The sequence below is a fragment of the Rutidosis leptorrhynchoides genome, chromosome 6 (assembly GCF_046630445.1).
Source record: "Rutidosis leptorrhynchoides isolate AG116_Rl617_1_P2 chromosome 6, CSIRO_AGI_Rlap_v1, whole genome shotgun sequence".
Classification (NCBI taxonomy): Eukaryota; Viridiplantae; Streptophyta; class Magnoliopsida; order Asterales; family Asteraceae; genus Rutidosis; species Rutidosis leptorrhynchoides.
This window is the reverse complement of record NC_092338.1, coordinates 385,489,590-385,506,465: the sequence shown is the minus strand read 5'-3', so window position 1 is coordinate 385,506,465 and position 16,876 is coordinate 385,489,590. Positions and strand designations below refer to the sequence as shown.

Genomic DNA, 16,876 nt, shown 5'->3' with positions numbered 1-16,876 from the left:
CGTTTCATCTTATGTCCTTAAGACGAAAAGCCTCATTAATCGATTGCACCGTCTAAACTGTAACGTGTCTAATGAATTAGCCACAGACCTTATCCTCAACTCTTTGTCAAAAAGGTTTGACACATTTGTGTTGAATTACAGCATGAATGGTTGGGATAAGAGCATTGGTGAATTGCATGCCATGCTTAGGACGGCCGAATCAAGCATGGGTAAAAGGGCTTCACCCGTGCTTATGATCAATGAAGGCAGGTCTAAGAACAATTCCACTTCTAAGCCAAATATGGCCAAGAAGAAAGGACCCGCCTACCATGGCAAGGGCAAGGGAAAGGGGAAGCTGGTTACCCCAACCAACAAAAACAAGAAGCAAAAGATTGTCGGTCAAGAAAACCCCAAGGAAGATCCGTGCTTTGGTTGCGGTGAGATGGGTCACTAGAAATGCAACTGCCCGATCTACCTGAAGGAGTTGAAAGAAAAGAGGGATGCAGACAAACCTCGGGTAATGTATATATGGTATACGTTGAGCTTAGTATTACTTCTTCTAATACATGGGTATTAGATACAGGATGTGGAACTCATATTTTCAATTCTTTGCAGGGGTTCAAAAGAAGTAAACAAGATGCGGGAACAACAAGTCTCTTCATGGGAAATGGTGCAAATGTGCACGTAGAAGCTCAAGGAGACTTTATTTTGAAGCTACAAACTGGTTTGGAGCTTATTTTGAAAAGTGTTTTGTATGCACCTGATTTGACTCGAAACATTATTTCTGTATCCCGTTTAAGACAATTTGGTTTTAATCTTAATTTTATTAATGATGATATCCATGTTTCTTTAGATAATGTGTTCTATTTTAAGGCTTCGCTTTGAATGGTATTTATGAATTGGTTCATGATGACACATCATATAATAGCTCAATATTCCATGCAAACACCAAGAAACTCAAAAGAGATTTGAATGATTCCTACTTATGGCATTGACGCCTTGGTCACATAAACAAAAATCGAATGCATACACTTCAAAAGAATGGTCTTTTGAAATCAAATGAGCTTGACTCGTTTGATGTATGTGAATCTTGTTTACAAGGCAAAATGACTAAAGCACCTTTCAAAGGGACCTATGAAAGGGCTAAAGACTTATTGTGATTAATACATTCGGATGTATGTGGACCATTTAAGCCCATGACTAGGAATGGTGAAAGATACTTCGTTAGTTTCATTGATGACTTCAGTCGTTTCTGATATGTCTACTTGTTGAGACACAAGGACGAAACTTTTGAAACATTCAAAGAATATCAAAATGAAGTACAAAATCAACTCAACAAAACAATCAAGGTACTTCGTACCGATAGAGGAGGTGAATGCCTAAGCGATGCTTTCCAGGATCAGCTTAAAAGTTGTGGGATTATCTCGCAACTTACTCCACCCGGGACACCCCAGCTTAATGGAGTATCCGAAAGGAGGAACCGAACCCCAATGGATATGGTTCGATCTATGATGGCTAGAAGCTCGTTACCTCTATCATTTTAGGGTTTATGTCTATGCTCCGTGATAATGCGAAAAACGAACATATATTTCATAGCATTATTCCTCAAGAAAGATAAGCTTTTAGTTGCAATTGTTCTATTTAAAAGTGATATTCGTTTAAATAATAAAAGGTGAAGACAAAAGACAGATTCGACAAATTGAAGACGCAAACGACCAAAAAGCTCAAAAGTACAAAATACAATCAAAGAGGTTCCAATTATTGATAAGAAACGTCTCAAAATTACAAGAGTACAAGATTCAAAACGCAAAGTACAAGATATTAAATTGTACGCAAGGACGTTCGAAAATCCGGAACCGGGACATGAGTAAACTCTCAACGATCGACGCAACAGACTAAAAATTACGAGTTAACTATGTATATAAATATAATATAATATATAATTAATTATATAAATTATATATATATTATATTTATATAAAAATCCGTCGGCAAGAAAGGAGCCAAAATGGAGTGAGCTGGAATTTCAAACTCCGCGACTCGCGGAGTTTGAAGAGCAAAAATGCCGCGAGTTGCGGAGTAGCCAAATTCGAAAATCCCTATAAAACCCAACGAATTCTGATCATTTTTAAAAATCATTAATCTATCTCTCTCTCAATATATACGTAATATATATATATATATATATATATATTAATTTTAATTTTAAATCATAATAATAAGGGTATGTTAGCGAATGTTGTAAGGGTGTAAGTCAAAATTATGTCCGTGTAACGCTACGCTATTTTTAATCATTGTAAGTTATGTTCAACCTTTTTAATTTAATGTCTCGTAGCTAAGTTATCATTATGCTTATTTAAAACGAAGTAATCATGATGTTGGGCTAATTACTAAAATTGGGTAATTAGGCTTTGTACCATAATTGGGGTTTGGACAAAAGAACGACACTTGTGAAAATTAGACTATGGGCTATTAATGGGCTTTATATTTGTTTAACTAAATGATAATTTGTTAATTTTAATATAAAGATTTACAATTGGACGTCCCTATAAATAACCATATACACTCAATCGGATACGATGGGCGGGGTATTTATATGTACGAATAATCGTTCATTTAACCAGACACGGGAATGGATTAATAGCCACTAGAATTATTAAAACAGAGGCGAAATTATGTACAAGGACACTTGGCATAATTGATAACAAAGTATTAAAACCTTGGGTTACACTCAGTAGACATCCTGGTGTAATTATTAAATAAAGTAATAAAACCTTGTTACAGTTTAAGTCCCCAATTAGTTGGAATATTTGACTTCGGGTATAAGGATAATTTGACGAGGACACTCGCACTTTATATTTATGACTGATGGACTGTTATGGACAAAAACTAGACGGACATATTAAATAATCCAGGACAAAGGACAATTAACCCATGGGCATAAAACTAAAATAAACACGTCAAACATCATGATTACGGAAGTTTAAATAAGCATAATTCTTTTATTTCATATTTAATTTCCTTTATTTTATATTTAATTGCACTTCTAATTATCGCACTTTTATTTATTGTTATTGTATTTAATTGCACTTTTAATTATCGTACTTTTTAATTATCGCAAGTTTATTTTATCGCACTTTTATTTATCGTAATTTCATTATCGTTATTTACTTTACGCTTTAAATTAAGTCTTTTATTTATTTAATATTTTACATTTTGTTTTAACTGCAACTAAAGTTTTTAAAATCGACAAACCGGTCATTAAACGGTAAACCCCCCCCCCCTTTATAATAATAATATTACTTATATACATATTTGTATTTTTATAAAATAAAACTAATATAGCGTTAAGCTTTGTGAAAAAGATTCCCTGTGGAACGAACCGGACTTACTAAAAACTACACTACTGTACGATTAGATACACTGCCTATAAGTGTTGTAGCAAGGTTTAAGTATATCCATTCAATAAATAAATAAATATCTTGTGTAAAATTGTATCGTATTTAATAGTATTTCCTGCTAAAATTTAATAGTATTTTATACCCCTTAGCCATAACATCACTCCGCTGCTCGTATTCTAAATATGGCCCCAACCAAGAAAGTGGAACGAACACCTCATGAGATGTGGTTTGGAAAACCTCCATCTCTATCATACTTAAAGGTATGGGGATGTGAAGCTTATCCTAAGCGCTTTGTTGCTAATAAGCTGAATGCTCGATCCATGAAGTGTATTTTCATAGGATATCCCAAGGATGATATATGATAATATTTCTATGATCCATCCGAGCAAAATGTATTTATTGCATGGAAGGCGGAATTCCTTGAAACTAAGTTCCTAATGGAAGGTAATAGTGAAAGGAAGATAGATCTTGAAGAGGTTCAAGATCAAGTAGATGATACACAATTGGTTGACACTAGCACTCAACATGAAAATGTTGAGAATGATCAAATGGATGATCAAAGTATACAAAACGTTCGTAGATCTGATAGGATTAGTAATCCTCCTGAGAGATATGGATTTCTCATGGATTATTGCTATGTGGTTGATTTGGATGAACCAACCAACTATCAAGATGTTTTATCACGGGCTGATAAAGATAAATGGCTTGAAGCCATGAACGCTGAGATGCAATCCATGTATGACGACCAAGTTTGGGAATTGTTTTACAACCAACTAACTCTAGATTAGTTGATTGTAAATAGATTTTCAAGATGAAAACCGACATGCATGGAAACTTGAATACATATAAAGCTAGACTTATAGCAAAAGGTTTCACTCAAACTCAAGGGATTGACTATGATGAAACTTTTTCACCTGTGGCAATGCTAAAGTCTATCAGGATATTATTTGCCATTGCTGCTCATTATGATTATGAGATATGACAAATGGATGTCAAGACCGCTTTCCTAAATGGATATCTTGAGGAAGAAGTCTATATGGTTCAGCCTGAAGGTTTTGTTGATCCGAAATATCCTAACAAAGTATGTAAGTTAAAGAAGTCAATCTACGGATTGAAACAAGCCTATAGAATGTGGAATCATCGTTTTAATGAGGAGGCCAAGAAATTTGGTTTCATTAAAAATGGTGATGAAGCTTGTGTATACAAGAAAGCTAGTGGGAGCACTATCATGTTCCTTGTATTATATGTGGATGATATATTATTATTTAGAAATGACATCCCGACGATGCAAGGTGTTAAAACTTGGCTAAAAAGCTGCTTCTCCATTAAGGATCTTGAAGAAGCACAATACATTTTGGGGATTAGGATCTACAGAGATAGATCCAAGAAATTAAAAGGTTTGAATCAAAGTGCATACATTGAAAAGGTTCAAGATGGAGAACTCTAAGAGAGGTTTGGTACCTATTCAAAGAGGGACGCTTCTCAGTTCATCTCAGTGCCCTACCACGAAAGATGAACAAGAGGGAATGAAGAAAGTCTCGTACGCGTCTGCTATTGGGTCAATCATGTATGCAATGATATGTACTAGACCGGATGTGTCATGCACTCTTAGCTTGACAAGTAGATACCAGAATAACCCTGGAAACAGTCATTAGATTGCAGTTAAAAATATATTGAAATACCTTAGGAGGACTAAAGATATGTTTCTTATATACAGGTTTGGTGAGGAGGAACTCGCTGTAAAAAGTTACGTGGACGCAAGTTTCCAAACTGATCGAGATGATTCTCGATCACAATCCGGTTATGTCTTCATGTTAAATGGAGGTGCGGTCTCTTAGAAGAGTTCAAAACAGGATGTTGTTGCATTATCCACTACAGAGTCAGAGTACATTGCCACCTCATTGGCAGCTCAGGAAGCTGCATGGATGAAGAAATTCATCGACGACTTAGGAGTAGTCCCTTCCATTCAGGACCCTCTTGAGATCTTTTGTGACAATGAGGGTGCGATTGCTCAAATCAAGGAACCTCGTGCTCACCAAAAGACCCGTCACATTGAGAGGAGATTCAACTACATAAAGGATGAGGTTGAAAAGGAAAAGATATGTATTCACAAAGTTCACACAGATCTTAATATAGCGGATCCACTCACGAAGCTCTTACATGGAGCAAAACATGAAGGACATGTTTGTGCATTAGGGCTTCGATATTCTAGTGATTGGTTATGATCTGTTTTATGTATTGTAACGGAACGAAGTGGTTCGAACTCATTAATATAATTATGGTGTTAATTTATTTTGAGTCAAGTTCCTATTTTGCATATTTTATCCATGAATAAACTATTATTCTAAATTTCGTAGTCGATTACATTTGTGGGAACAAGTGTGAGGTCTAGACTATTATGAACTTGGATTGGTATACATTCACGGGCTGAATGTGGGGCAAGGTTGCTACCAAGGTTCATAGATATTTGTGGGATACAAATATTGGAAGACCCGCTCTCAAGATTTGTTGAATGGAGCCTTTGTGGTTGATCACATGTAATCTTGAGTAAAGGCGATTATCATTGTATCCTCTGACCTGAGATACATATTGGGTTCAGATATTCACCAAGTATCGTGCCTTGATTCTTTCCTTTGCTTTCTAAAATATGGTGGTTTACAAGGAAGAGCTCGGGTATGATACAAAGTATATATCTAGGACGTATGTAGTCAAGATGGAATTTGTCCCTCTTATTCGTTGAGAGTCAGATGTCTAAGGCCTGATGAAGTTAAATCTTGAAGAGAGTGATCACTCTGTATCTCTTGGATTTAGCATGACATCTAGGACGAAAGGATATAATGAAAGATTCACCTATTCATATTCGAGATGGGAACTCGAAAGGGATGATGTTATTGAATGGCACAAAGTCATAACATATCGTGGGTGATGGACGGTCGTTAGGTGGTATCCATCTCTTGCATTAGTTTCTTATGTTTCTCTTGCAAGTGGGAGATTGAAGGTATTTCGTATGCCCGAGAGACATATTAAATTAATGTGGCTAATATGTTTTGATCCAAGTCGGGTCATACCCAATAACAAGCTTACCGACACCTTATTCGTATTTGATCTTAGCGATTGGATCGTTGATTAAAATACGCGACACTTGAATTTTAAGAAAAAGGTTTCTAAAATAATTACACTTGATATGTATATATAAATTATGGAATAATTTATATGATGAGGATTTAATTATTTATGGGTTAAATAATTAATTAAGTTATGTTACATTTTATAAAATTGGTTTTATAAAATAAAGTATACATAATTTATAAAATGGAAGTTTATAAAATATGTTTTATAAAATTAGATTTTGTAAAAACAATTTTATAAAAGGAAGTTTATAAAATATGTCGAGTTTTATAAAAACTATTTTATAAACTTGTGAGTGGCATTGGAAGTGAAGTAAACATACCATTTGACTAGCCATTTGTGTGGTTAGAGCATCAGGAGTCGAAGCTTTTTTTCACCGTTAAAGGGATTTAACGGTGGCGACGGTGGGAATCCCCACTCCGGCCCGCCGTTAAATCGCCGTTAAAATTCGGCGTCGGGTGTCACTGTTAGCCAGGCGACGGTGGTGCAGCCTCAATGTTAATTTTTTTTTTCTTTCTTCTTCTTCTTTATTTTTTCCTTCTTTTTTATTTTGGTTCTTGTTTTTGCAGGTGGAAGCTTGAATGAAGATGATGATAAGATAAGAGTATTTTAGGTTAAAACATAGGCTAAAATTGGGCTAAAAAGTGTGGCCAAATTTTTTTTAAAAATAGGCCAATTTATTTAAACAAGTTGGGTTAAAATTTTGGTTTATATATTTTTGTTAAACTAACATAATTATTGTTTTATTTATTTTATACATTTTATATGTTAGTTAGTTACATAAATTAAAAAATAAATGATTTTTTTTTAAATTAATTAATAATAACTAACTAAATAATCAATAAGAAAAAAGAAAAAATAAATAAATAATGATTTAACACTGAGATTTAACACTGAACCATTTTACCTGTTTTGGCCTCAGTGTTAAATCCAGTGTTAAATTTAACACTGAGATTTAACACCGAACGACTCCCTGTGCTCTTACTTCCATTATCAAGAGGCATATGTACCAAGACCTCTTGGAGACACAACACACATGCATAAACACATATCAAGATTGCAAAAAATAAAAATAAAAATACTCTCTCCTTTTGCTGCTGCTGGCCGTGGGCTTTTGAGAGCCAAAAAGGGGTTCTCAACATGATTTTGCAAGTTCATTTCAAGTGTAAAACAAATCCTAACCAAAAGCAAGGGTGTTGGTGTTATAGTTTGGGGTATTACAACTTGAGAATTCATCTTTTGGAGTTCCATTCTTCATCATCATCTTCACTATCAATTACCTAGCTTGGAGTAGGTATAATCTCTTTTCTTACTTGTAGTTTGTAAATATATTTCACAACTTGATCCTATTTGAGATTTAACTATAAAATGGTTAAAGATTTAACATGTCTTAAATGGTAATATATATGCTTCCGCTATGTTTGATTCTTAAATGGTTTTAAGTATTATCAACCCAGCTGTGACATTCGGTTTGCTATTAGCAAGAAAACTGTCATTGACCAGGGCATTGTTCTACATAGTGATGCAGTGCCTAGGAGCCATCTGTGGTGCTGGTGTGGTCAAGGGGTTCCAGGGTGATGCCCAATTCACCACCTCAGGTGGTGGAGCCAATGTTGTAGCCCACGGTTACACCAAGGGTTCAGCCCTCGGTGCAGAAATCGTTGGCACTTTTGTACTCGTTTACACCATCTTCTCAGCCACCGATGCCAAAAGAAGCGCCAGAGATTCCCATGTCCCTGTATGTATTGAAAGTTCAAAACTTTAGATTGAAGTTCCAAATTTTATACTGAATTTGAATGTTTTATGTAGATTTTGGCTCCTCTGCCGATAGAATTTGCGGTTTTCTTGGTCCATTTGGCGACTATCCCCATCACAGGAACTGGAATCAACCCTGCAAGAAGTCTTGGAGCTGCAATCATCTACAACAAGGCCCATGCTTGGGATGACCACGTACGATCCAATTTTGACTTTTTAAGTCAAACATTGATCTCATTAATCCCACAACAAAATGTTAATAATGATTGATTTTTTGTTATATTTGCGGTGGATCTTCTGGGTTGGTCCATTTATTGGGGCTGCACTTGCTGCTATGTACCATATGATAGTCATCAGAGCCATTCCTTTCAAGACCAGAGCTTGAATTCAATTTGTTTCCTTTGTTAATTATGGCATGTGAATTTTCTTGTTCTGTTGTTAATTGTTAATTATGGGTTTGTTCTCTTAAGTTTTGTTAATAATCTTTTCAAAATAAATAACTTGTACCACTGTATTTTCAGAATAACACAACTATAAAAAGTCTTATCTAAGTATTCACTAATCAAATTTTGCGTATATAATCACATAAAGTACCAAACGACCAACGTTCCTTGTTTCAAAGACCGAGTATTACTGACAGTATGATCCAAAAAGGCCAACAAACTAACAAAATAAAGACTATACGAATGCTCAACATAGTAGTAAAGGTTTACCACCTGATTACTTTGACAAAGTCAAATATTCCAAACTGATGTCCCACAATTTCTTGGCCAAATCATCATCCACAAATTTACTTGCTTTTGATATGTTACAATCTGCAAAATACTCGCCACTAACGCCCTTCACTTGTGGATGCAATGCTACATAACATGAAGTTGCAGCTCCTTGTTGAATGTTCTTCGTGAAAGTTGAAAGTATTCGGCTAAAAGCAGAAGCGATCGTCCCTTGGTAACGCGTAAGATTGGTCCCGATAACTCCCGGGTGTAATGAATTCACAGTCACATTCGCACGTTCAGCCTATTTCAAGAATTGTAACAGAAAATTCTTTTACTAGACCAAAATATAACAAAGAATTAAACTTTTTTCTCAGGTGATCATATGTAGTTATATAATCTTGTTCCCATCTAATGAAAATGACTAGAGGTTAATGGGTGAGTAGGTTGGATGACTTGGGTAATGGGTCAACACAGGGTCAAGTCAAAATGCAGTCTTTTTGTTAGTTGACCCGTTTTCAAATAAAAAGAGACCGACCCAAATTGACACACTCATAAGTAAATGGTTAAAAATTGCCAAATGATCACCTTGAGACGCTGTGCAAGCTCCTTAGCGTGCAATGCATTTGCAAGCTTTGACTGCCCATATGCATAAAAAGCACTGTAGCTGAAATTGATAAATGAAAAGGTTATAATAGTTAAATTACATTTCATCTGTCAATCTTTTGTCCTACAATTGAATTTGCATAATAATATAGTAACGTAGCTTTTTTCATCATTGATCTTATCAAACCTAATTCCTTCGCTATATGACATCTTATGAAGCTCGGATGAAACGATAACTATTCTTCCCTCTTTTGGGCTTTTAGCTGAAGTCTTTTTAATGGTGTCCAACAATAAATTTGTCAAAAGGAAATGACCTACAAAAACAATTTTAATATATTTTTTTTTTCTATAAAATTACGTTCAAATCATGTTTCTGTATAGCTTTTAATATAAATAAAACATACCGAGATGGTTAGTCGCAAATTGTAGTTCAATATTATCTTTTGAAAGAGTGAATGGAGGAGACATGATCCCAGCATTAAGACTTTTGCACACAAAAAAGATGAAATTAGTATATAATCCAACTTTCAAAAATGTTGAAGATTTAAAATTTGATTAAATTGTTAATATATACATACATGAGGATGTTTAAAGGAAGGTCCTTTGAAATGTAATCAGATGCGAACTGTCGTACAGAAGCTTGTGAGCTAAGATCTAACTCCATTACATCAAGTCTTGAATTCGGGATCTTTTCACAAATGCTTGCTTTGACTTTTTGACCAACTTCGACATTTCTAACTGCCATTATCACATGTACCCCGCGTAAAGCAAGAACACGGGCTGTTTCCAAGCCAATACCACTTGTCGCTCCTAAAATCACGCGTACTGTAAGATTAGAATAATATGGTATATACCAAAGTGAAACATAGCAATTGCTAGCATCAAAACTAATATTACAAATTAGTTTTTCGAATTAGCATAAATACTTTGCTGAAAGTACTGTTTTCCTTTACCCAAAAGGATCTCAACATCACTTGCACAGGGCCAAAAACCTTGAGGGCCTAAATATAACCCAACAATATATTTTATGGTTCATTTATTTGTAAGTAAATAGTGAATATTCGACTAGCTTTTCGTGGAAATCGTAGTAATATTTTAAAGGAAAATGCTTAGGGTTGTCATTATGAAAATTTCTAATACAAAGATAATTGTAATTTGTAAGTTAGTGAGTAGTTTTTTCCATAGAAAGAGGTGGTTATTTAGATTGTACAATCAAAACATACATGTAAAATAGCATTTTCCTATTTTAAAATATTAATTTTGTTTTTTTTTTTTTTTTTTTTTTTTTTTTTTTGCAGTTTTATTAACCTAATTCTTATATAGATATATGCAAAATTTTCATTTACAAGGAACTCTTTTAGCTTATTGAACATGACCTTTAAAATAAAAAACACGCTATAGTTGCAGAAGATCTTTGATATTACAATATAATATAATATGATATAATATAATATAATAAATAAAATATATATATATATATATATATATATATATATTCAATAGAAAGTATAATTTTACTATTCATAACATTATTTTATTACTAAAATTCATTTTTCCAAAATAACCCCCAACTTTGATCAAAATACAAATCGGCCCTCGAAACTATGAATTCACTATTCCCAACATTATGATATTACCAACATCCACTTTTTCAAAATAACCTCCCAACGTCGTGAGTTAAATTTTTACAACAATACCGTTGAACTCGAAATAATTTTACGAACACAACGCAACTAACTACTCACAAAACGGATGCCTTTTATGAATTCACTATTCCCAACATTATTATATTACCAACATCCACTTTTTAAAATAACCTCCCAACGTCGCGAGTTAAATTTTTCCAACAATATCGTTGAACTCGAAATAATTTTACGAACACAATGCAACTAACTACTCACAAAACGGATACCTTTTAAATAACGCTAAATGTTTAAGCCACCTTTCATACACATTGTTTTTTCTTTTTCAAACACTTGGTTTTCCATTAGGACTTGCTTTGAAGTTCCGCTGCGAAGCGCGGGCTCCTTAACTTGTTATCATAATTACAATTACAATGTAATATATACGAGTAATAAGAATATATTAACCCTTACATACTAAAAGTGGTGGCCGATATTGTAGTTTCAATTATATCGGATTGTCGTTTTGAGCTTGCGTTCACATTAAAAACGGTCTCTCAACTTCGACTACATTTACAGAACGGCCCCTCAAGTTCACACTTTTTCAGGGGTACAGAGTGTAAATATATAATTTTATTAAAATAAAAGAAACTAATTTCACCCGAATTTATAACGGGCCATATCTTCTCGCTCGGTGCGAGTTAAATTTTTCAGATACCACCATTCAACTCAAAAAATCTAATGAACCCAACAGGACTAACTATACGCGAAACGGACACTTTTCAAAAAAACGCTAAACAAAACGACAACCCGTATCTTCCCGCTCGCCACGAGTTAAATTTTTTCTACGGCAGCGTCAGACTCGAAATAATTTTATGAACAAAACGAAAACGTTCGAAACAGACACTTTTTAAAAAACGCTAAACACAACGATAGCCCGTATCTTTCTGTTCACCGGGAGTTAAATTTTTCCGACAACACCGTTACACTTGAAAAAATTTATTGAACAAAACAAAACTAACTACGTCTGAAGCGGATACTTTTTAAAAAACGCTTAACACAACGACATCTAAAACGGCGCTTAACACATGGGTCATGTTCCCCTCTGTAAATACACAACGCTACGTTAAATATGAATACGCAGGCCGAAAGCCCCCGCTGCAACGCGCGAGCCGGTCCGGACTAGTTATTTATATATTAGTAATAATAATAATAATAATTACCCCTATATACTAAATTACATGAAGATTTTGGTCGTTTCAATACTAAATTACAAGGTTGCAAAAGACGCGAGACGGGGTCGAGACGGTCGGGTCCTAAAAGGGTCGAGACGGTCGAGACGGGGTCGAGACGGATGTTGACTAACGTTGACTTTTAAATAAAAATGTTATATATTATATATATATTGTACATTACATTATTCCAAACATAAGCATTTCACACATGTTTAAATACTTCAACATTTCAAACATAAAAAAAGAAACCCTAAGTAATAGCACAACGTTTAATATTTAAAAAAAAAAAAAAAAAAAAACTTGAAAAAAATAAGAAAAACCCGTTTTTTCCCGTCTCGGACCGTGTTTGACCGTCTTTTGACCGTTTTTTGGCCGATTTCCGTTTTTCAAACGTTTTATGTATAAACGGGACGGGGCACTCCAAAATCCGTCTACACCCCCGTTTTTTCCGTTTTTTACAACACTGCTAAATTACATGAAGATTTTGGTCGTTTCAGTTCAAACGCTATGTCGTTTTCATTTTGCGTTCACACTACAAATATCCCCCAACTTTCGCACAATTTACACAACGCCCCCTCAACTTCAAACTTTTTCAGGGTAAAAAATGTAAATGTATAATTTTATTAAAATAAAAAAAACTTACTCCACCCAAATTTATAACGGGCCCCATCTTCTCACTCGGTGCGAGTTAAATTTTTCCAAAGCCACCGTTCAACTCGAAAAAATCTCACGAACTCAACGGGACTAACTATATGCGAAACGGACATCGTTAAAAAAACACTAAATAACGGGCCCTATATTCACGCTCAGTGCGAGTTAAATTTTTCCGAGACCACCTTTCAACTCGAATTAATTTTACGAACACAACGTTACTAACTATACGCGAAACGGATATCGTTAAAAAAATTAAATATTTCGGGCTAAATTACATACATATACATACACGTCCAACAAACAACCCAACTTATTAGATATATTAGGTACCAAACAAGATATATCCAAATTCGACCGCGCGCCGAATACAACCGCAGCAACGCGCGGTCAAATTTTTTCTAGTAATAATAACAATAACATCATCAATAACATCAGCAATACCGATTTTGATTAATAATGGGGGGATAAAAGGTGAATACCATGATCGCAGTACAACGTCAACAATTTGACTATGGAGTCAACTATTTTGACATTGATGTAAGCAAAAACAGAAACATAAAGACGATAGATAGATCTATGGATCAAATATTACTCCGTAAATAATAAATTTATGATTTACCAGTAACAATGGCGGTAAGACCAGTTGCATCGATTCCATTAGTAACATCTTCTGCTCTTGAATTTGCTGAATAACCTGATGCTCCTTTCATTATTGAAAATATCCACGTCATTTTTTATTTTTTATTTTATTTGATTTTATGAATCTTGAAAATTTTTCAGCAGACGATGACGATTAAACTTTTTGACACGTTTTCTTGTTTTTATACTTGATGACTGGTATTGGAATTTGAAGAAAAAACTTCCGGTTGAAAATATGGAAAATTCATTGTGTATAATAAATATTGAATATTCTAAAAAAAAAAAAAAAAAAAAAAAGAGAGACTATTTATCCATCTTTACCCCTTGAACTTTTACTTACTTTTTATATGTTTATAGTTGTTATAATTCAGTAGGCTTATAACTACCTTTAATGGTTATAAGAACAAAGAGAGAAAAAAGAGAGAAGAAAGAGAGAAGAAATATTGATATTGATATTTCAAGAGAAATGATACACATTAAATGGCTACCATACATGTCTATTTATAGTATAAAATATTACTATGCAAGAAATATAATAATAATAAAATTAACATCCAATCTAGATATTTTATAACACTCCCCCTTGGATGACAATTTTATTAGGGAATAACTAGTACTGCCTCGTTAAAAATCTTGCTAAAGAAAACCCATTGGGATAAAACTTTAGCTAAGGGAAAAAGAGTGCAGCATAGAGTTGACTCCCCCTCAAGTAGGCAACGCCTGAGTTGTTACATCTTCTGAACATGCCTCATGCCAATATTATGAACGTGTGTTCTGAAAATAGCAGTTGGCAGTGCTTTGGTATAAAGATCAGCAGAGTTGTTGATTGAACTTATCTCATTTTAATCTGGTTGTCTTTTACGAGATCTTGAGTATATGAGAAGAATCTGAGGTTTTCATCTGAAACTGTATCATCTAAATTTTTTATGTACAAGTTTAGCCCTTGTGATTTGTCTACAGTCTCCTTCATGGTTTGCTCAAAACCCTTGTTTCAATTCCTATTCCCTTGTAGTCTTTTCTGAGCCTTACCAACATACCATTCTTTTCCATCAAACTTATGACCGTTAAGACCGTCTATGGCTTTGGCGCCTCGTTAGTATTTATATTTTGTTCAGTCACTTTTGATACTCTTCTTTCATTTGTATTATGCAAGCTGCATTATCTTCATATATAGTTGTTGGTGAAGATAGTTGTTAGTCTTTTATAGCGTTCTAGTCCACAAGAATCAATAATGATTTGTGTCATTGATCTCAACCAAACACATTTTCGAGTAGTTTCATATAATGCAATCACTTCGTCATGATTTGATGATGTTGCAACAAGTGTTTGTTTTAAGAACGCCATGATTTTGTGGTACCTCCATTTAGGAATACATATCGAGTTTGAGATTTATCTTTATGAGGATTTGATGAATGACCTGCATATACATAATCAACCAAATCTTGTTTTGAAACGTTAGAATAAAATAATTTTAAATCAGCAGTTTCTCAAGGGTATCAAAATATGTGTTTGTCCCATTCCAATGTCTTTTTGTAAGGGCTGAGTTGAACCTTGTCAACAAATTAACTGCAAAAGAAATGTCAGGTCTTGTACAATTTTTAAGATACATAACAGTCCCAATTGCACTAATATATGGAACTTCTGATCCGTTAATATCTTCATGATCTTCACGGGGATGAAATGAATCAGTGTCAATATTGAGTGATCTAACAACCAATTGGTTTTATTTAAAAAAAAAATGTTTTAAAATCTTTTCAGTATAAGTTGTTTGATGTACAAGTAGACCATTAGGCATATGCTCAATTTGCAATCCAAGGTAATACTTGATTTTTTCAAGATTTTTTATTTCAAAATAATTCTTTAGAAGTTGAATGATTTCATAGATCTCTTTATTTGTTCATATGATGGTAAGAACATTGGCATAAACAATTACGATCACATATCCGAACATTGTTTTTATAAAACATACGTGCAAAATAAGTTTATATGTATACCTTTTTTTTTATTTATCAAGTAGTCATTTAATCGGTTATACCACATACGTCCCGTTTGTATAAACCCATTTAGAAATCTTTGTGATTTAATAGAATATATTCCCTTGGGTTTTACATTAGATGCTTATGATACCTTAACCCTTTAGGTATATTTATATATATCACTATTAAGTGATCCATACAGATAAGTAGTAACAACATTCATGAGATGCATTTAAATAACTACCAGGTTGATTAAGTATCTAATAAGTAATTGTATCCATTACAGGAGGATAAGTTTTCCTCCTAATTCATTTATGGTCTTTGTGGAAAATATTGAGTTACAAGTCTAGTTTTGCCTTGTAACTTCATTTGCACATTTCTTTTCGGATAAAAATTCATTTGTATCCCATACGTTTCACATCTTTAAAAGTGATAACGATTGATCCGAAAACTTTTCTTTTATCGAGCGATTCTAATTTAGCTCGTATTGCTCCTTTCCATTGAGCTCAATCATGTCTATTTTGTATATTCAATGACAGATTTTAGTTCCAGATCATCATCTTTATTCATGATGTCATTGTAACATTTTATGAAAATATCTCATAGAGATTTTAATTTCATTTCGGTTCCATAATATTGCATAATTTATCGCAATTTTAGTATTTACATTTATCAATATCCTCTGCAGAAGGAATATTGATTTGTGGTTCTTCTTGAACACTTTCTTTTACCTCATTATCAGCTGATTTTCTTTTTCGAGGATTTTTATCTTCAGAACCAATTGATCTTCCACGTTTGATGCGTGGCAAATACTCAACAGTGACATTATTGCCAGCTTTTGGAATTTCAGTTCGAGCTGGAGCATTTATAGCTGGTATATATGATTTAGTCACTTTTTTTTATATATCTGTAAATGCATAAAGTAATTAATTTGCAAGTTCTTGCATATGCATTATTTTTGAACTTTTGTTTCACATTCTTTTGTGCGAGTTCAATATACCTTAATTGATGTTCACACCATGAAATATCATTTTATTTATTTTTCATTCCTCCCCCTAATCTAGGGAATAATTTTTCATTAAAATGACAATTAGCAAAAACGTGCTGTAAAAACATCACCCATCATGGGTTCAATATATCTTATGATTGAAGATGTTTTATATCCAA

The 16,876-nt window shown here is 33.7% G+C and overlaps 1 protein-coding gene and 1 pseudogene across 1 annotated transcript; one reads left to right on the top strand and one right to left on the bottom strand.

Moving 5' to 3' along the window:
* Positions 1–8,649, top strand: part of LOC139851904 (aquaporin PIP1-2-like) — a 53,374-nt pseudogene extending 44,725 nt beyond the window's left edge.
* Positions 8,650–8,810: 161 nt separating this feature from the next.
* LOC139856121 (short-chain dehydrogenase TIC 32, chloroplastic-like) lies at positions 8,811–13,852 on the bottom strand. Its single transcript, XM_071845357.1, has 6 exons — positions 13,714–13,852; positions 10,162–10,393; positions 9,988–10,067; positions 9,746–9,897; positions 9,566–9,646; positions 8,811–9,281 (listed from the first exon to the last, which is right to left on the bottom strand). The coding sequence occupies exons 1-6, from the start codon at positions 13,823–13,825 to the stop codon at positions 8,985–8,987; spliced, it is 954 nt and encodes a 317-aa protein (XP_071701458.1). The 5' UTR covers positions 13,826–13,852; the 3' UTR covers positions 8,811–8,984.
* Between the last annotated feature and the right edge of the window lie 3,024 nt (positions 13,853–16,876).

Excerpts from the sequence above, each read along its gene's own strand:
- LOC139856121 (XM_071845357.1), bottom strand. The coding sequence starts at position 13,825 with ATGACGTGGATATTTTCAATAATGAAAGGAGCATCAGGTTATTCAGCA. Across the intron at positions 10,068-10,161 it reads CTTCCTTTAAACATCCTCAT|TCTTAATGCTGGGATCATGT; the intron begins GTATGTATATAT and ends TGTGTGCAAAAG. Across the intron at positions 9,647-9,745 it reads ATAAGATCAATGATGAAAAA|AGCTACAGTGCTTTTTATGC; the intron begins AGCTACGTTACT and ends TTTATCAATTTC.